The 22,824-nt window shown below is 26.3% G+C and overlaps 1 protein-coding gene across 1 annotated transcript; it reads right to left on the bottom strand.

The window, feature by feature from the left end:
• Nucleotides 1-5,864: 5,864 nt before the first annotated feature.
• Nucleotides 5,865-19,493, bottom strand: LOC117172069 (trans-Golgi network integral membrane protein 1-like). Its single transcript, XM_033359818.1, has 4 exons — nucleotides 18,121-19,493; nucleotides 17,987-18,016; nucleotides 14,235-14,380; nucleotides 5,865-6,768 (listed from the first exon to the last, which is right to left on the bottom strand). The coding sequence occupies exons 1-4, from the start codon at nucleotides 19,235-19,237 to the stop codon at nucleotides 6,619-6,621; spliced, it is 1,443 nt and encodes a 480-aa protein (XP_033215709.1). The 5' UTR covers nucleotides 19,238-19,493; the 3' UTR covers nucleotides 5,865-6,618.
• Between the last annotated feature and the right edge of the window lie 3,331 nt (nucleotides 19,494-22,824).

Consider the following 22,824-nt stretch of genomic DNA (forward strand, 5'->3'; position numbering starts at 1 on the left):
AGAAATTTAATCTTTAACTATACTTATTTGAGAAATAAATTCAGAATATGAACACGCATATAAATACTGCGATCTAAAGAGATGTTTTTGATAAAGTTTCATTCAAGCATTCTAAATGTAAAGAATAAATATCTGAGCGGGAATCGCGGGAATCAAAAGACGCGCGCCCCAGGCGCGCTCAAACTTGCGAACCACGGGCTCAGCGCCCGATAAGAATGTGCCCGCGACAATAAATGGTTCATTCACGGATTATTTTATTACAAACTAACAATTAAGAGATAATTGTGTTTGAAACTTTCCAATAATTTCTGACCTTTCAGTTTAAATTGAGAAATGTTAGGCAAACTATTTATTTATTCTGAACAACCACTCGAGTAAAATTCAAAAATACATTTGTTCAATTTTGAAATTATGTGGTTCTCAATTTAAAAAATCGGAACATAATTTACATACATAGTAAAATACATAAATTTCTATAAAATATTATATAAAAAAATAAAATAAAAAATATATTTATTATATAATTTTATCGTTTCATTATAATTTATTTAATTCATGATTAATTACACAAACATAGAAATTTACGAATTATTGTTTACTTAAATTAATAATCGTAAGGGAGGCGGTATTCCTACAAAATTTAACTCTAGATCTAAATACTCCAAATCGCTAATTTTACATGCGAGAACGCTGTACGATCATATTTATTTTAAAATTAATTATTTTAAATTTCAACTCAATATGTTTATCAATTAAAACTTTTAATGTCTTCAAACGTATATTTTCATTTAGTAGAATTTTTACCGCTTTTTATCAAAACAACAAAATAATATAATTCATAGGCAGTACATTTTAATTGCAAAATGACTAATTTTTTCCATAAAAGATGTCAGCTAAAAATATTTATTACAATACAATTCCATTTTAATTCATTTTAAAAGTAAATCTTATGCATCTACATATTTTCTTGATGTGAAATTTATTCAAATAATTGATTCATTAATTGGAAATGATAAATTAAAATTCTCGATATAAGATTTGTATTTTATATTTTTAAGTATTTAGTATTTACCGACTTAGTATCGGCTAATTGATGGACTTGTTCGACAGGTGAAGATTGCAGGGGCAAAGTAGTTGGTGTGTGCGATTTTCGGGTTGAGAGTCATGGGGGGATCGGGCAATTTTCGCCGGGAGCGCCGTCTACAATTAGTTCCTCGAACTATACACGTGCCGCATCTAGGCTTATAATATCTTTGTGTGTAGACTGTATGTGGTCTTCACAATTACAGCTTGCACACCCCATTTCAGAACACTCCGAAAGGAAATTATTTATTCACACGTTTCCTAGCATGTCTATAAAGAAATTCAATCTATTATTTATTAATCTAAAAAGCTAATTTGATCACAGTCGAGCTTCAATTCTCACGTTGAATGCACGCGTTTTATACATACTGTAACGATATAGATTTTCGGGTGCTAGAGCCCTCAAAAGATATACGTTTAGTTGCACAAGGTGTACTTTGAAAGCTAGTATCGACTAGTTAAATATCGATTCGATATATCGATTGATCGATGTGTGTTCAAATTCAAATTAGAATTTGAAGTTTAACTTATAACTATAACTTAGAAAATATAGAATAAGAATAATTTAGAAGAAATATTCACTATTTTAATACTCTCTCTCTCTCTGTCCTGAAATAATAGAAAGAATAGGAATTACAGATTAATTCGATAACAGGGAAATATAGACTACGACGCAATATAGGTTAGATTCTTAGCATTCCTAAAAATGAGTCACAGAGCTATTTTTAGTATCAAAACGTGCCTTAGAACCAATTTTGACAGGAAATGGTAATATAAACATCCGGTCACAGTTTGAAATTTGTACCGAAATTGTTTGGATATGTCAATCAACTAATTGGTCATACTGCGTTGTAAATCTAATGGGTGGAGAAAATGTGAACTAATTTCTTATTTGTAAACTGACTGTTAAATTCAAACACGTCAGCGATTTGATTGGCTGAAAAAGGAATTGTGAGATTACTGCGCCCAAAACAGAGTTTATAAAAACACGCGCACAACGGAAAAACACCACATTTTGTATCTCCAAAACCGCATATTTAATACTAAACCTGCGACACTTGATAGTGTATAATTGAGTTTTATGGACTTAGAACTTTGTATTGTGTTTGAACTTAGTTAATTCATTTGTATTTTTGTTAAATAATAAACTATTATAAATAAGATCAATTATTAAACGCGAAACGGGACGCCGCGATATAAACAATTGTGATTTGTGACTTCTGAGACAATGATGGTGGAAATGCATCTTTAATAAATTGTGAATCATCAACTGTTAAATTAAGTGTTCTTATTTCAAATAAGTTCCTTTAAATGGTTTTCGTTTCAACGAATCAACGGCAACAACGAACCCGTTCAGATGTCCAATCAGAGAGGAGTGAATTGTCGATAGAAAACCTAGGTGAAATTTGAGCATTACCCATACTCGCTCTACTCCATGGACCGAAAATGGCGGATGAACATACTCATCTTTACAGTGCCCTATCCCTTACTACAATATCCCTAAGGCCTACCTAAACGGGGCGCCATCTATTAGATTTATTTGAACTAAGATAGCCCTTCAGATCCTAAAATAACGACTACCACATGCACGAGCGATGCATAGAGTTGATTACAACCTCCTATATTTAGCTCCATCAGCGTGAAGGAACGGGAGTTTAAAAAGGAAATAAATAATTTTAAACATTGCAAAATAGAAACAACTATTATGTATTAATCAATAATTCGAGAATACATTATAAAGACGTTTATTTAGCAACTATGTAATCTAATCCATCACAGCATACAATACAAACCTTAAAATTGTGTTTCTTGAAATAAATTCCATGCAATATAGTAAAAAATGCAACTCCAGAAACTAAATTTACTCGCAAAACAATTGAATTCACTTCGCATCTCTTATGAAATACGCATACTCTTAGACAATAGATCATCAAATTTTAGATCTAATTTTCAAAGTTTGGCTCACTTTATTACAAAACTGCAAATTTTATTGGTCCAATTATAAAGAGCGCTATTTTTCTCAAAAGAAATGAGACGCGAATGAAATTATTTATCAAATATAGACACAATTTTTAATCTATTTGAATATACGAATGCAATCGTTTATGTCAAAATTGCGCAAATTTACAATGTGAACTTAATTCTATTTCGACGCAATGCAGCCTATTTGTAACAAGAATGTTACAAGTTCAAATGAGTTAATTTAAAATTATTCTAACTATGCATTTTTCTTACGCCAGCTAGAGCAGCAAAAATATTTTCAATTTTAGTTCTCATCATAATTAAAAATACTACTTAAATCTGACATAACAATTCACTCCTGTACAACCTTAATCTTACTTAATTGATTATTAAAGTATCTTTTTTAACTGATTACATTTTATTTACATCCTCATTTAATTAACATTTATTGTACTATTCTTATTAGGGACTGTAGTGCTGCGCACATATTTCCCTATATACAAAGCTTTCATTATTTTATAGATCCATTTTTCATTTGGTTTCTTTGAGAGTTTGAATAAGAAAATAAAAGAAAATTTTTAAATACTGAAATAGGATTATATATAGATAATTAATAGAGATACTGAAATTGTTTATGTGGCTGGCAGGATTAAAAATTTAAAGCTAAAAATAAAATGCCCTTTGGAGAATCTTGGTAAAGAGGTACAGTACTTCCAACTGTATTACAAAAAAAATAAGTGCATGAAATATTTAGAAAAATGAGAAACCACAATAAAAAATTTCCCTAATTGTGCAACTATTGCAATTTGAAACATTGCAAAGAGAAAAATCTTGGACGGTATTTCCTGTGAGAAATAAGTAGCGTATACAATTTAAAGAGGACGAATTCGAAATACTTTTTTTAACATTAGTTAAACAATTAATTAAGCCAAGAAAATAATTCTAATTTTTTCCATGAATATGCATTTGGCCTCAAAATAAATTAAGATTCAAAAATAAACTTAAGAGTAATTTCTAATTTTTGTTTTGTTTATTAAAAATAAAAAGAGATACATGTTGATTAGGGTGTTCCAAAATTTTTTTCATCGAATTTTCATACATATAGTATGATATAATAACATTTAAAAAAATTTTTTATTACTTTTATGTTTTAATATTAGGAAAATCGAGTTAAAACTCAACTTTTCTCTTCACAATTAACCATAGAATACGAATAAAATATTGCTTTTTAAATACCACCTCCGTAAGTCTTTTTTATAGAGTCCAAAAAATCCCATAAGTGAAAAAATGGGGTTTTCTAATTTTTAGCGATAATTATGTTTTTTTTGCTTTTTTTATTCAAATTGTTTCTAATAAATAAAATAATACTCTATGCTGATAATTAAATGTTTGTATACATTTACAAAAAATTTATATCATTTTTAGGAATTTTATCATAGAATAGAATTAGAAAATCGCAGCTTTTTCCAATCACTTTTGGTCAAATTTTCAATCAGAATAGGGTACCTGATTAATTAAAATTGCGAAAAAAAATTATTTAAGCAAATTATTATCGTTTATAACGCTATAACTATTTTACTCTTTATTAATGCTAGGTATAGTTTTGGTTTCTAACTTTTTAACCACTTTTTACTTAGTAAAGTAATAAATAGTGCTAGTTAACAAAAATAGTTCCTTAGAAGATTTATTATTGTTTACAATTATCTTCTCTTAGAGAAGTGCTAAAACGTTGCGAGTTTTCTGAAATTTTCAACTTTGCTTTGATCTGTTTTATTTCAGTAAAGTTATATTCACAAAAAAGAAAGATTTTTAAAGTATAATTTACTCTAATGTTTATTTATTATTTCTTCATAACTAAAAAAGCAAAACAAAGTTAAAAATTTTAGAACCTCACTTACTGAAAAGTGGAAAAAAGTTTTAAAAATTTATAAAAAACTGCAATTTCCTAGCATTAATATAGATGATTATTATTATTTTTCTGAATTAAAATAAAAAAATTTAATTTAAAAAAAAATTAAATTAAATTAACTCTAGGCAAAAAATAGAAAAATGGTAAAAAATGTGAGAAAAAGCCACAACTTTCGACCATTAAACAAATCTAATATTATTAACAATAATACATTGTTTAAGAAAATATTGTTGTTAACTCTAAATAATTATTACTTCACTATAATTGAAAAAGTGTACAAAATTTCATAAAAACGGAACTATCTAGTATTAATACATAAATCAGCTATAAACAATAATAATTTGTTAAAACAACTATTTTTCTTAAATTAAATTAAACATTAACTCACTCCAAGAGAAAAGTGGGAAAAAAGTTGAAAAAACCACAAATTGTAGCATTATTCAAATATTATTGAATTGTTTAAACAATCACTTTTCTCAAAATTAATTAACTGTTACCTCACTTAATTACGAATTGGACACAAAGTGGAATTTTTTTATAAAACCGCGACTTTCTATCTGTATTCTAAGGCAAAATTGATAAAAAACAGTATTAAATTGTTTAAAAAATGTATGTAAATATCTAATTATCACTATAAAGTAGTATTTTATGCATTAGAAACAATTTGGATTTAAAAACCCCGAAAAAAATAATAATTACGGCCGAAACATAACAAAATCCATATTTTCAGTAATGGGGTTTTTGGGACCCTATAAAACCGACATATGGGGGTGATTTTTAAAAAGTAATATTTTATTCGTATTCTATGGATAATTGTGCAGAGAAATTTTAAGTTTCAACTAAATTCAGCTAACATTGACAATTCTGAAAAAATGTAGTTTTTCACCTCTAAATATAATTTTTTTTAAGCAGAATTATTTTTGTGTGGATTTGCACAAACTTCTAGGCGATATGCATAAAAATTCGAAATAATTTTGAACGAATTTTGTTTTGCTGAAAATAGAGAAACTAAAGAAATTCATTAATTGTTTTTGCATAATAAATTGTGCATTTTCCTCAACAAAAACAATGTAATCTATGACTTGAGTTAAATGAAAATGATAAAATAATTACATTTAACCGAAAATACTTTAAACAAAATAATTTTATTAGAAATGCGTCAAATAGACCAATTTTCTTAAGACAAAATAACGCGCTTTTAAACTTTCAACCGAGAAAATGCTACATTTTCCATTTAATTCTAGGAATAAAAATATCAGAACCATAAAAATTTGTTAAAAAAAGTATTAATAATCCTAAATATTTTTACAACATCAGTAATATCAAACACGGCTACTTTTCTCGACATACACATAACTAAACATTAATTTTTTTTAGTTAGTGAATATCAAAAGCCACTCTGTTCATACGAAGAGAAACTTGATTGTTTTAGATTTTATAGGATGAAAATTATTATGGAATACTGCATAATAAAGATAGAATCAAGAACAATAGTTTCCCCTGAACAGTCACGGATCAAGAAAACGCGCCCCTTTAGTCCAAGTATTACAAACTATTTACAAACATAAGTCTTCTGAAAAAATAGACTCGCTTAAAAATCAATTAATACCTTTAACTCCATAAAGCAAAGTCCTGAAGTGATAAAATCACTTTTAAATCACTTTTCAATAAATCACGTGAGTCACGTTGGAGTTACATTGTGATGTAACGGCTTCTTCAAGATTACAGTCTAATTTTCTGTAATTTGCTGTGCTCGGTCTTCGCCTACCACGCCCATTACGAGATCGTCTACCTTCCAAAAACATTGCCAAAACCTGGAAAAAAAGTATTAATTTTTAACTTTTCATATCCCGGCTTTGAATATGTTAAAAATACCTCTTTATATGATACTTGGTTATAAAAATAATTCTATTTGTTTAAACAAATTAGATAAACAAATTCATTGTTTTGCCATTTTTCAACAAATGGATTTTGTTTTTTCGGATAAATAAATTCCTAATGTCTTGCTAGAAGCTCCCTATAGTTATTTTTTATTAATACTAAACAATTATTAATTGTTGTTAAAAATGTAATAAACAAATGCATAATTTGGCCCTGTTTAGTAGATAAATTTAGTTTCTTTGACACAATAAATTAAATGTAATTCAATTAAATGCCTTTACTGTGATATTTTGCTGTTATACAACAATTCATAATTTTTAACTATAAAAATTAAAAAATTTTAATTTAAAAAACAAAATAAAGGTATGAAAATTAAATCTTTTTGGTAGAAAATACAACTACTTAGATGGAAGTGGAACTACTTTGTTAAAAATTCACTTATTTGGTTGATGATTCATCAGTTTATTGGACACCCCCTTTTTTTTCAAAAATTTAATTTTTTTTAAATTATGTTTCCTGATTGAAAATTTAACTCGTACAATTTTGGTTCCAAATTTATCTTCAAATATTTGGTTAAAAACTCCTGTATTTTATTGTTATGTGAAGAACTTCGGGATGTAAAATTTTCTGTATCTTTATTTATAGAAATTTAATCATCTTGGTTGAAAATTATACTATTTCGTTGAAAATTCACTTGGACCTAATTGGAAATTAAGTTTTTTACTGAAAATTTAATTATTCTATTTTTAGTTGAAAATTAATTTGTTTTAGGTGAAAATTCACCCATTTGTTAAAAATCCGTCTTTTTCTAAAAAAAAACCCCCCTCATTAGTTAAGACCTCATATTTTTGGCTGAAAATTAATTTCTGTGGTTGAAAATTTAACTATTTTGTTGGAAACTCGTTTCTTTTTTTTGTTAAAAATTTATTGTACTAACAAAAAATTTAAGCATTTTATTTTTTGTTGAAAAATTCCATTTTTTTACTTGAATATTTATCATTTTAGTTAAAAATTCACTTACTCATTTTTTTTTAATTTACCATTTTTAATAGAAATGTTATCTTTTTTATTAAAAATTCTATGTTTTGCGGAAAATTTAACTATTCTATTCTTTGTTATGAATTCATTTCTTTAGTTTAAAAACAAATATTTATTTATAAAATTCGATTTTTTAAACATAAAATTTCTTTTTGGCGTTGAGAATTCCACCATTTGGTCAAAAATGCATATTTTTGCTTGAAAATTTATATTTTTAGTTGAAAAATAATTAATTTGGCTGAAAACTCGTTTTTTATTATTGTTTAAAATTGACGTTTCTAACTACAAATTGCACTGTTCAAGTTTTGGTTTGTAAATTTTTTTTTAGTTGAAAATGTATATACTTTATTGAAACTCTGTCTTTTTTGGTAGAAAATTTATCTGTTGGATTAAAAATTAAATTATTTGGTTAAGAATTCATTTTTTGTTTGTGTAAAAATGTTTGCTTTAACTCAAAATTTAGTTCTTCTATTTTTGATTAAAAAACATTTTTTTAAATGAAAAAAAAACTATTCTGTTGAAAATTCGTAGTTTTGTTGTTAAATATTTAATTTTATATCATTTTAAATATTCTAATTTTAGTTCAAAATGGATCTTTTTTAGAAGAAAATTCACGTACTTTGTTGAAAATGAGTATTTTTTGGTAGAAAATTAATCTTTTAAAATTATTTCATTTTATAATTAAATAATAATTATATATAATACTAACATATACTTTTATACTGATTGAATTAAAAATTCTTTAATTTGATTCTTAATTTTAAATTAATATTCATGTCTTAGGTTAAAAATTTACTGTTTAGTGCGAATAATATGTTTTCTATTACTTTTTCTTCTTTTACCAATTAAATTAAGCGCCTTTTGCAATTTTAAGCGATATATTTACCCGCGAAATTCAAATAATGTAATTATTATTAATAAAGATAGTAAATACGATATTTTAAATCCTAATTCAAATGTCTTATAAACGGTAATTAAATTCTCAAAGAACATAAAAGTCGAGCATATTCTTATGCTCGTAAGAATTTCTCCGAGCACTGAAACTCATTAAAACACTAGTTTTCTATAGTCCTAAATCATTCGAAATACAAAGAAAATTTCAAAAACAAAAATTCAGAAATAATTCTTGTTTGTAATTACGAAAATTCAAGACTATAGAGACGTTTTTTTAGTGTTTTTCATTTAAGTTCAAAAATTTTAAACTCGATAGCACAATTCGTGCGTAGGTAATTTTTACGAAAAAAATGTCGATAAGGTAGAAATTACGAGAGGATTATTACATGCAATGTTAGAAAATCTCTATTAAATATTAATAAAACCTTAAAACCTTTAATTTTCTAAGATAACATTTTTGAGATACGAAATATATCTTTGTTTTTAACACATTTTCAGGGTGTCTACCAGGCACATGATTTAACATTGCCGGTCATTTTTCTGTTTCATCTCGGTCAATTTAAAAAATAACAAAAGATTGAAATGATTTTAAATTTAATTTAATGATTTCAAGAGTTTTCTCAAGTTTTCTGAAAAATATATGATTTGCAACAAGAAATTTTGAAAAAGAATTATAATTTTTATTTGGAAAATCAGGTAATTTCTGGCCATAAGAATTACAATTCTGATTTTGAAAAGAATATTTTGTAAAATAAGCCTCAATTATAATTCTTTACAGAAATTGCATATTCCTGTCATGATTAATTTTGATTTCAAAAATTCCCTGCTGGAAGTCAGAATTATATTTATTTACAAAATTTTCTACTATTATTCAGAAATATGGTAACTCGCTGTTTTTAGAATTAAGAAGAAAGCTTTATAAATTCTGCAAAATTTTTATTGTAAAGAAAAAAGAATGTTTTCATTAAAATAAATTCGGCTTTAGAACAGTGATTTCTGTAATTCCCTCCTTCTGATTCAGAATACAAATAATTTTCCGAAATGGCCCGTTCCATATTCTAATATCTCTATTCCAAAAGAAAATTATAATTCTTTACGAAATTCCACGTTCCGAAGTCGAAATTATGATTCTATTTATATTTAATTTCATTTATGCCTTATCTACACTCAGAATGATAATTTGTTTAAAAAATTCAATACAACTAATCACAAATGAATTCATTTACAAAGTTCCCCGTTTTAAGCAGCAATATATGTATATGCAGAATTATAACTTGAGTTTTGAACATGGATTTGATCGGGAAATTTTGGAAAATAATATTCCATAATTTAAAACTTTTCTGCTTTTCTGCTATATTTCTATTATAATTTTTATAATAATTTTAATTTAATTTAATTTTAATTTTATAATTTATATTATAATTCAGAAATATAGTCACTCTCTTTTTCAAAATTTTGAAGCAGAAAAGTTTTAAATTATGAAATATTATTTTCCAAAATTTCCCGATCAAGTCCATGTTCAAAACTGAAATTATAATTCTATACGAAATTTCCTGTTCCAAAGTTAAAATTATAATTCTGCATGGGAATTTTATGTATATGTAATTTATTTACGCACCATCCAAAATCAGAATTATATTTGTTTTTAGAGAATCACCTATAAATAATCAGAATTAAATTTACGTACAAAATTCCCTGATCTAAGTCACAATTATATTTATTTACAAAATGTTCTATAATAATTCAGAAATATAGTAACTGCCTTTTTCTGAAATTTGAAAGAGGGAGGTTTTAAATTATTGAAAATAATTTTACAAAATTTCCTTTTCCTTCTCAAAAAAAATTCCTATTCCAAACAAAAATTATAATTCTTTTAGAAAATTTCCTATAACTAATCACAATTAGAAAATATTAACAAATAATCAACAAATAATAAAATTATATTAATAATAAATATATTATATATATACAAATAAAAAAATAATAAAATATTAATAAATTGACATACAAAATTACCTTATCTAAATCAGAATTAAAATTATTTTTCAAAATGTGCCGTTCCATGTTAAAAAATTCCTATTCCCAGATAAAATTATAATTCTTTGCAAAATTTCGTGTTCAAAAATCAAAATCACAGTTCTTAATGAGAATTCTATTCATCTATGTCCCGCCACTTAGAACTTTAATTCTGTTAACAATTTTTCTACAACACGTCACAATTAAATTAATTTCTAAAATTCCCTTTTCCAAATAAGAATTATGTGAATTTACAAAATTTTCTATTGTAATTCACACATATAGTAACTCCCGTTTTTCTAAAATTTGGAAGAGGAAAATTATTTTCCAAAATCTCCCGTGAGACGTCAAAAAAAATCCCTATTCCACATTCAAGATTAAAATTCTCTATGGGCATTTTTTTATATTGCATTAATTTATAACCCCGCGAAAATTCAGAATTGTAATTCTTTTCAAAAATGCCCTATAATTAATCAGAATTAAATTCACTGACAAAATCCCCTGATCTAAGTCAGAATTATAATTATTTACAAGATTTTCTATTATAATTCCCTTTTTCTAAAGTTAAAAACAGGAAAATTTCTTATTCTGGAAAATTTTTATTTGCAAAGAAAAACAAATTTTTAATTTCAAAAAAAATCTGACTTGGAAAGAAGATTTTTTTGAACTTCAGCCTTTTAAATCAGAATTCTAAAAACTATAATTCTTTGCAATAATTTTGTTCGTACTTTTTTTCCAGTAACCAAGAAGGGAATTTTCTTGCTTTTTATGCAATTTGAATCCGTGGAAATCAAATTTCATACTATATCATGCAAAAAATAAATAAATTCTATCAATAAATGTCACTTTAAACATATTTTTAACAATATATTCAAACTATAGTCAAGTTTCGCGAATAATGGGAAATTTACCTTAACTGATCACAATTAAATTCACTTCTAAAATTCCCGGATCTAATACGAAATTATATTCATTGACCAAATTTTCTATTAAACTTCAGAAATATAGTAACTCCCTTTTTCTAAAATTCAAAAGAGAGAAGTTTCAACTTTTCAAAATCTGTATTTACAAAAAAAAAAAGAATTTTTAAATTTAAACAAACTATGTTTTAGAATAGTTTTTTTTTTTAATTTTCCCTTCTTCTAACTCAGAATTAAAATTATTTTACAAAATTTCCCTTCCATGTTAACAAATTCCTATTTCAAAAAGAAAATTCAAATTTTTCACAACAACTCTTTTCATATTTTATTTATATATGCACCGCAAAAACTTAGAATTGTAAATCCTTTAGAAAATTCCCTGTCGCAAAGTCGAAATTATAAATCTTTATGGAAATTCCTTGTTCCAATCTTTACAATATTTTCTATTATAATTCCGAAATATTGATGCACCACCTGGTGACAAAAAATCCCAACTAAAAAGAATAGGTACGATTTTAAAGATGCATTTTAATTTTCACATAAAAATGTTTATTATGATATCATTCAGTTTAAAATTCGCAATTCCAAAATCGTCCACTTTAACCAATTTTAAATTTTATATTTTAATTGTTAAGTGTACATTTTATTTTAAAGAATTTTATAATGCAATTTTAAAGACTTAGCCATTAAAAATTAGAAGCGTTTGAAATCGAAGATTTTATTTAAAAAACATTTTTAGCTGATCAACTGTGAATATAAATTAATAATGATTTTAAAAATTGAATAGTTCTTTAAGATTTAAATAATTAAAAGCTTTTATTAAATTTGACATATTATTTTAGCCTAAAATATTCCATTTTCAAACCATTCAATTTTAAATTTTTTAATCAGGAAAAATAAGAATGATTTAATACTTAGAAATATCTGATTGTTTATTCAATATCAGTAATTATAGTAAAATATTAAAAACTAATTTTTGAACGTTTAATTTTAATTATTCTATTAAAAAAATAATATAATTTGTAAGTCAAATGGTTAAACTTCGATGTATAAATAACAATTGAATACATATTATTCTATAAATAAATTCAAGGAAATTGAAGAAATATTTAGAAGTTTTGAAAAAATTCAAATCCAATTTCGTACAAAAAATTAAAAAGATTTTTAAGAATTTTGAATGGCTTCAGGAGATTAAAAACCATTTCCTATGACAATTAAAAATTGTTTTTATTTTTAAAAGATATTTTTTAGTGATTAATCAAAAAGATTTAGAAAGATTTACAAAATTATCAAACATGAAATTTGGAAGCATTTTAAGGATTTTTAACCATTTAAAATATAAATAATTTAACTTCTAATTTAGGAAGTGTTCGGTTTATAAAAAAATGTAATCGTTCATTTTTTAATGTTTCTGGCTTAAAATTTCTTTGAATTATATAATTAAATTTTTTTAACTCATTGATTGATTTTTCAATTTAGACTTTAGAGAATTAAAAATGAAAGCGTGGGTTTATATTTTTAGAACTGAATCTGAATCTCTTAACACTACAATTGATTAAATTTTTTATTTGGCTGATAAACCGCATTTGATTTAAAAATATTCAGTTTAAAAGTGTCAGTAGCTTCCATTTTATACGTATAAATTATTGACCATTTGAATCAGATTTTAATACAAAATTATTTAATTAAAAAAGTTTTAAACTTCAATTTTAAAAGTTTGAAATTTAAGAGTTCCAATTTAAGTGATTTCATTTGTAGCTCAGTTTTTATTAATTCAAATGGAAAAATTTCTAGCTTTAGAGTTCAATTTTTTAAATTTCATTGACCATGAAAAATGTTTGCAACATATATTAATCAAAGTTTATTTAAACTTAAATTCCTTGAAACTTACATGAAATAGTGAAATAATTAGTTTTTTAAACCTATTTGACAAAAATGTACTTTTTTACTGTATATGATGATGGAAATGTTACCTAAAACTATTTTTTTATTTATTAAGAATTGTTTTTAATATTCAATCATTGTTTTATACTTACTAAACTATTGTAAAAACACTTTAATGCAAAAATTAATGCACAACTTTAAAATTGCACCTACTCTTTCTAGTTACAGTTTTCGGCACCAGATGGCGAAATGGTAAACCACTATTCCCAATAGGAACTCCTTTTTCTACCTTGGAAGAGGATTTTTTTTAAATTCCTTTCTTCTAAAATACAACTTTTTTTTCAAATTCCTATTTCCAAATCATATTATAACTCTTTATGGAAAATCCATGTCCTAAAGTGAAAATGATCATTTTTAACTAAATTTCCTTTCCTAAAGTGAAAATAAAATGAAAATAATAATTATTTGCGAAATATTATAATTCAACATAATTAAATTCCCGGTTTATTCCCGATGAAAAAAATCCCGGCCGTTTTCTGGGTTTTCCGATTTCCTGATCTGGCAAACACTCTGATTTTGCAAAATTAAATTCGAATGTCGTTCCAAAAATTAGGTGAATTTTGACAATTTTGGTTATTCATACATACCTTTTTCTTGTTGTGGTAAGCAAAGTAGAAACAAACGAAAAGCAAAGAAATGACGACAAGGTAGGAGAAAAAATGTGATTCTTCCTCTATCGTTCTGCTGGGATAGTTTTGCACTTTCTTTTGAGCAGGAGACTCTTCTTTTTGACCTGATAAACCAAGGGATAAAAATAATAATTAAAATCCGGGACGATGGACTTTTTGAATTTTTGAAAGAAAAATTATTGCTGAATTCCTTTTCATTACACATACATAAACAGTTATTTATTAAATTTAACTTAAAATCTGAAACTATTCATATAACCTTCTCGAAAATTTGTAAGCGAATAAGAAAATTATTTGAGCAAATTCCACAGATCGGGATTAGGTAAAAACGACATTAAAAAAAAGAGTCATTAAACGGATCTTTTCTTCAGCAAATTTTATTAGTTACTTTCGACTCTGGTCTTGTTGAAAACTCAACCTTTTTGTTGGAAATTCATATTTTCGGTTTGAAAATTCATCTTTTTGCCGTGAAAAAGCAAAAATTTGATGAAAAATTAAATTATTTGGTTGAAAATTGACTTTTTGTTGAGGATTGTGGGTCCGGTGTGAGACCTACGATAAAATGTTCGTACATTTCCCAACAAGTAGTTTAATTTCTAACGAAAAATATGAATTTTCGACAAGAAAGTTAATTTTTAGCCATACATTTTAATTTTCTATCAAAGTAGTTTAATTTTCAGTCAAAAATATTAAAGTTCAAGAATAAGTTTATTTTCAACCAAAATGTTGAATTTCCCAGCCAAAAAGACGAATTTTTTACAAAACAGCTGAATTTTCAAATAGAAAATAAAATTTTTTATCAAATAAGTACATTTATGACCAAATAGTAAATTGAGTTTTCAATCAAAAAATGAATTTTCAACGAAACATGTAGTAGCTAATATTTCAAGAAAAAATATTTCAATTTTAGAAAAAAACATAATTAAATTCGAAAAAAATGCGAATTTTCAACACTGCTTGTGTCATTTTTGATTTAAAAAAAGGATAAATTTTTAACTAAGAAGTATTTTTCGACCAAAAATATAAATTTTCAAAAACTAAATGAATTTTCGACGAGAAAAGACCAATTATCAACCAAAAATAGAATAGTTACATTGATAATGAAGAAAATCAATTCTCAACAAGCGAAAAACAACTTTTTATCAAAATAGTTCCAATTTTCCACCACCGAGAAGAATATTCAATTAAAATAACGAACTAAAAAAATAATAAGTTTCAAAAAAAGAGTTCAACATTCAACCTAATTTTCAAAAAGTTTAATTTTTAACTAAGAAGATTTAGTTTTCCAGTAACAAGGTGAATTATCAAACAAAAACATTAATTTTTAGTTCAAAAATTAATATTCAAGAGAAAAATTAATTTTTGAACAGTTGAATTTAACCAAAAAAGAAGGATTTGAATCAATACAGTTGAATTCTCAACCGAAACGTGCTAATTGTTAACCAAGAAGTTGAATTTTTATCTAAAAAGAATCGATTTTTAACCATGAAGTATTTTTCTACCAAAAAAGATTAATTTTCAATCAAATTCATGAATTTTCGAAAAAAGGGTCAATTTTCAACCAAAAATGGAATAATTACATTTGAGAGAAGAAAATTAATTTCTAACCAGAAAAAAAAATCAATTTCTTATCAAAATAATTCAAATTATAACCACAGAGATGAATGGACAATTAAAATGATGAATTAAAACAAAAGAATTTCAACGTTTAACGAGAGTTAAATCTTCAGCCAAAAAGTTTATTTTTCAACCAAGAAAATTTAGTATCTTACACTCAAGGTGAATTGTCAATAAAAACATTAATTTTTAGTTAAAAAATGAATATGCAGCGAAAAAACTAACTTTTAAACATTTCCAAATAAAAAAGGCGAATTTTAAACAAAATACATAAATTTCTAACTAAGAAGTTAGAATTTAAACTCAAAAAGATAAATTAACAACAAAAAAATGGAACTGTAACATTCTGAGTGAATAAAATTAATCCTCAGCCAGAAAAAAATGAATGTTTATAAAAATAGCTCAATTTTCAACCACAGAGATAAATTTTCAACTAAAATAAAAAACAAATAAAAAGCATTTTCAAGTAAAGAGTTCAATATTCAACCAAACAGTTGAATTTTCAAACAAAATGTTTATTTTTTGACCAACAAGCTTTAGTTTTCTACAAACAAGGTTAATTATCAACAAAAACATTAATATTTATTTTAAAAAATGAATATAAAAAGAAGACAGTAATTTTCAAACAGTTATTGAAAAAAAAAACAAGAAAAGAGTTCAACATTCAACAGAATTTTCAAAGAAAAGTTTAATTTTTAACTACGAAGATTTAATTTTTCAGAAACAAGGCGAATTATCAACCAAAAACATTAATTTTTAGTTGAAACATTAATATTCAACAAAAAAATTTATTTTCAAAAAGTTGAATTTAACTAAAAAGACGAATTTTTAACAAAACAGTTGAATCCTCAACCAAAATCATGAATTTTAAAAATAAACAATTTTAATTTTTAACTAAAAGACGAATATTTAACTTAATCGTTAGAATATAAACTCAAAAAGATAAATTATCAACAAAAAATGGAATAGTAACACTCTTAGTGAAGAAAATTAATTATCAACCAGAAAAAAAACCTACTTTGTATGAAAATTGTTCCAATTTTCCACCACCGAGAAGAATATTAAATTGAAATGATAAATTAAAAAAAAAAGAGTTCAACATTTAGCAAAATTTTCAAAAAAAGTTTAATTTTTAACCAAAAAGATTCAGTTTTTTAGAAAAAGAGTGAATTATGAACCAAAAACATTAATTTTTGGTTACAAAATGAACATTCAACAACAAAATTAATTTTCAAACTAGTAAATTTTACAAAAAAAAAAAAAAACAGAATTTTCAACAAAACAGTTGAATTCTCAACCAAAACGTGCTAATTCTCACCTAAGCAGTTGCATTTTTGTCTAAAAAGAATGAATTTTCAATAAAATACATGAATTTTCTTTAAAATAAAAGGGTCAATTTTTAACCAAGGATGGATTAATTACATCTTAGTGAAGAAAATTCATTTTCAATCCGAAAAAGACCAATTTTTATCAAACTAATTTAATTTTTAACTACAGAAATGAATTGTCAAATAAAATGATAAATGAAAAAAAATCTTCAAGAAGAGTTCGACATTAAACCAAAAAGTTTATTTTTTAACCAAGAAAATTCAGTTTTTTACAAACAAGGTTAATTATCAACAAAAAATTCATTTTTAGTTTAAAAAATGAATATTAAAAGAAGACAGTAATTTTCAAACAGTTGAATTTAACCCAAAAAACAATATTTATCAAAACAGATGAATCTTCAACCAAAAGGATTAATTTTCTACAAACAAGATTAATTTTCTACTCAAAAAGGCAAAATTTTAACAAAATGCATGAATTTTTAACCAATTAGTTGAAATTGAAACTGAAAAAGATACATTCTCAACCAAAAATGGAATAGTTAAATTTTCAGATAAAAGAATTAATATTCAATCTAAAAAGAAACAACTTTTCAACCAAATAAAAAATTAATCGAATCTTTATAAAAAGGGGAGAAACTTGAGTCAAAATTCTCAATTTTAGCTGCTCTAAGGAAATATTTCAAAATTAAGGGCTGGAAAAGCGAAAAGGATATTCGGTAGAAAAGGTTACAACTGGGATCCTTCAAAAATGAATAAATTTCTTACCATCATCATCAGCTGAATCCTCCTCGATATCTAGAAAAAATAAAATATTTGTTAGATACAATTAGTGTAAAAATCTGTCTCAGAAAAAAAAAACAATATTATCAGAATGAATATAAATTACAAAAATGTCTTACCAGGAAAAGGAGGTGGTATGTCTTGAATCCCACCAGTTTTTTCGTTTGGTCCGTCGACAGTGTTTTCTGATATGGTACTGGATTTATCGGTTGAATCCAGCTTCTTACCAGTTGTAGAAACATCTTCTGGTGGTAACTTAACATCTGTATTTTCTACACTGGGCAATTCTTTCTTTGTTGTAGCAGGTGCAACTTTTTGTGTATCAACATTGCCGGAACCGGAACTAGAATCTACTTTTCCCACAACTTTTTTTACTTGATTATCATTATTTGAAATAGAAATCTTCACTTTTTCAGAATTTGCTCCAGTATTTGGTTGACCAAGTTGCAAATTTTCAGTGCTAGTAGTTTTATTATTTGATATAGTAGATGGTAATTTTCCTGATTCCGGCTTTTTCGCTTCATGGGCATTTTCTTCTTGTTTTTCTACTACTGGTGTCCTTCCTTCCGGAGTTTTTGATTTCGTAATTTCCTCTTCTGTATTTTTCACCACAGATACACTATTTTCTGCAGTTTTGTCACCTACTTTAGATTTTTTTTCCGGTGTTGGGGAAATTGGGGTTCCCGGATTGTATGTTTTGAGAGTATGATCGAGCCAGAACAACGCAGAGCATATTTTCTTGGGCTGGTTAATTCCTTTTGAAAAATCCGTACAGTACAATGTACATTTTGAGGAATGTTTGTAAAAATTCTTTAGTTCAGATGCAATCGTCTCATTATAGGAACTCTTGTCTGATTCACAGAAATTTCCAATGCTGTCAACAGATGCAAATTTCGCAACTTCGGTATCAAATACCGTTGCGTTTGCAATCTCAGGAAGTGGAATATTCTGAGAACTTCTCGAGCACCATTTTAAGCTATAATCGTAGAGTGCTAAACACAAAATTGTCTGGTTTTTGCTATCTTCTAGAGGGGTTTTCATTACTGGAAATGTTTCAAGTGCACACGATTGTGTGAAAGTGGAGTTGAGGAGAAATTGAACAGTTTTGCAGGCAGCAGGACTGCTTCCTTTTCCTATTTCTTGAAAGATGTTAATTGAAACAGATTTACTCTTGACTCCGGAAAATAAATCAATGTAAATTACAAATATGAAAATTAAATAGCCTGTGTTCTTCATGATTTTTGATTATGTGTTGGCTTGTCAACTTGAAGAGTTTCTGGGTTAAATACCTTGGTATTGATGCTTCATACTCCTAATCACTGAATAGGTTGCAGAATTCGATTTAAAATGCGACACTTTTCATCCGGATTATATTTCCAGGAATTAGTAGAACTATTTCTATTGTTAGAACACTCAAATTCACTTTCGCGTTCGAAACTAGAATGCACTTCACTGTTGATTGTTCGATCCTCTTTCTAGGTTAGATCGACCTTCGGCAGCCGACTTTATATATATGTCAGCCCTGTGCATCTGAAAACAAAAAGGCGATTCCTTAGTGTCCTAAGTTGGTTAGTTCCTAATATCTTCAGCGCGGCGCTAGTTTCCCATCACTCCCTGTTTTTGCATTGTAAGCGATGGGAGTAGACCACTTTTTTCATTTTTTAATCAAATAAATGTTATTTTTGTGGAAAACAAAAATTGGAATGAAAATAATGTTACTCATTTTATATTTCAAAACAATTTTCCAAACGATGTATATAAATGCTATTGGAAAACATGAATTAAAACGTCACCCAATAAACTTGGTAAAGTGGAATATTATATTTGAATTTGAATAAAAAGTTAAATATAATTCTTTTTATATATAAAAACGCAGTAAATAATACTTATATCATTGTTCGTGAAATTAAAATTGAAATGCATTTCCATTCATGAACATATAACATGAAAATTTGTAAAAAAACATTTAAAATAGTTTATTCAATCATTTCAATTGTTGAAGAAAAACTATTTTTTAGGGGAACAAATATAAATTATAATTTTACAAAAGCTTTCAAGATCTAAATATAATCAATGTTTTACAATATTTGTTTCAAAGACTTAAAAGGATATAATGATAAAAGAGCAATTAAAGGAATTTACTTGTTATTTTTCACAGATTATTAAATAGAATGGTTTCAAATGTAAATTTAGTACAAAATTCAATTAGAATTATTGTACGATCATATAAATCATATTTTGTCTTTAGTATTCATAGAAAATTATTAGAAAAGTATTTTGAAATGTTAAATGAGTAACATTCTTTTCATTTCAAGAATTTTCTTGTATGGAAATAACATTTTCTTTACTAAAAAATTTTAAAAAGTGATTTAGTCCCATCGCTTTCTATGTAAAAACAGGGAGTGATGAGATAACTAGCGCCGCGCTGGAGATATTAGGAACTAATCAACTTAGAACAGTTGCGGGGTCAATTTAAGATCTGAAATATGGAGAGATGCACAGGGCTGATATGTATGGGTTTATGAGTCTGTTTTTCCAATTCTACTGCGCATGCTTCATGCCAGTTGGCTCTAGAAGCCATGATCTAAGAATGCACGGTCTAGCCATCAGTTCCCCCAATTTCGTCCCCATTAGCACTCCACCACTTTTAGCCATCTTGGTTACCATAGCAACCGTTGGCGTCTCGATATTCACTCAAAAGATTTGAAATCATGAATTTTGGCTACATTGTAAATCAATGTCAATACCTGTGAAAGTTCTCAATATTCAAATAAGGTGTAAGAAACGGACACTGCTGAGGCTATCCGTTTGTGAAAGCGCGTCGTGTGAAGGTTAACTTTGTGAAAATTGTAGTGGTTTACCCTTAGAGGGTTCTTTTGTTCTCATTTAGTGCATATGTATATACGAAATATAAAAACGGATATTATCATAATACAGAATATGATATCGATATTTTGCATTTATTTATTTCTGCTTTCAGCCCGAAAACAATATTCTTTTTTCTCCTTAGGTGGATGATACTTCATTTCATTCGCGTTAAAAGGTACAATTCCTCAGTTGCCTTGAGAGGTTATGTTATCCATATTTCTAAGTATTTCTTCTATATTACAAGTTAGATATTATATTTGTTTATCCAATATGGTTAAAAGTGGTGGAGTTGCTCCTTATTGATTAACTTTTTTTTAGTTGCGTGTGGCTAGACCGTGTATTCTTAGATCATGCTAGAAGCTCTAGAATTTTGAGAGCACTGTGTATTTTGGTATTTCCCGCCAAGATTGGGTTTTCTTATTTGGTATTTCCACTATTTTCAGAGTATTTCCAAAATTAATATATAATATCTCACAAAAATAACATCTATGATTATGATCCAAATTTAAAATCAAAGTTTTTGTCAAGTAATTATAAAAAACATCTCAATTTTTTAATTTAATAAACTAATGAATATTACATAAATTAAAAACATATATTCAACATGGAGAAATGCAAACCTGTCGAGATTTTCTCTTTTATTTTTATTATTTTTAATAATAATAATGATCTCGCCATTTTTCACACCTTTCCTCTTTTAATACATTCTTTTAACAAACTTGAAATTTTAGCAATAATTTAATCAATTGAAAAATTTGCATATCTTTTAGAATTACTTGACAAACTTTGATTTCACATATAAATATGAATTTTCAAACCCCCTCCCCAGCGGACCGAGTGAACGGAAAGGATACTCTACGTAGAGTATCAACTCGTAGTATCGGTATCCGCACATAGTATCCCTTCCGAATCATGCAACCAAAACTAAAAAAAAGGAGGATCAACTTTTAATTTGATGAAATTCGGTTTCTATGTTCAAGATCCCATTAGAAGGTCATGGAGTAATCGGAATCGTATTTTTTTTTGCCAAGTAAAAAAGTTAAAAATAAAAAAATAATAAGACCTATAGCGCCTGTTGACTACTACTTACAGACGATGCGTTTGAAGTGTAGCAGTTAACAGGCGTTATACGTCTTATTTTTTCAAAACTTTTTACCGTTATAAAAAGTACTATTGCGATTACTCCGTGACCTTCTAATGGGAATTTAAACCTAGAATCTGAGTGTCACAAAATTAGAAGTTGAATTTACTGTTTTCTTTTAGTTTTTGTTGCATGATACGGAAGGGATACTACGTGCAAACTTTAAAAATACTCTGTAGAGTGTAGGGTATCATTTCCGTTCACTCCGTCTGCTAGAGAAAAGAACTAATTTTAATATACATAGTTGCATTTTTAACAAAATAATTAAACTTTTCAAAAAATTGTTAAATGTTTAAGCAAATAGTTAAATTTTTAACATACAAAGATACATTTTTTAACGAGTAGATTAATTTTCTACCAAAATTCGAATCATCAACAAATTACATGATTTTTTTACTAAAAAAGTTAATTTTTAATCAAGGAAGATTAATTATTCCCAACTAAAGCATCAACGCATCGACAACTATAATTTGGTGATTGTGAATTCTCTTTTGTTAAAGCTCCTTTGGCTCTAACGAACACATTTTCATCACGTATCTCGTGCTTCGCACTCGATTTATTCGAACATATGAACTGTTCTAGATTATGTTCAGTACTATTATATCAAATTTTTATTATATTTATTTATGCACCCCGGTCTAGGGCTGCTTTTATTCATATATTACAAAATAAAGTAACAGATTTGCAGATATTTTTTGTGTAAACAACTTTCGTCTTTTCATTTTTTTCGTCTCTTGCATCGTTTTGACAAAAAAAAAGATCTTTAATATTATTTTTTATAATTGAAACAAAAACTACGCGTCCTATAAAACAA

This window comes from Belonocnema kinseyi, chromosome 4 (genome assembly GCF_010883055.1).
Source record: "Belonocnema kinseyi isolate 2016_QV_RU_SX_M_011 chromosome 4, B_treatae_v1, whole genome shotgun sequence".
Classification (NCBI taxonomy): domain Eukaryota; kingdom Metazoa; phylum Arthropoda; class Insecta; order Hymenoptera; family Cynipidae; genus Belonocnema; species Belonocnema kinseyi.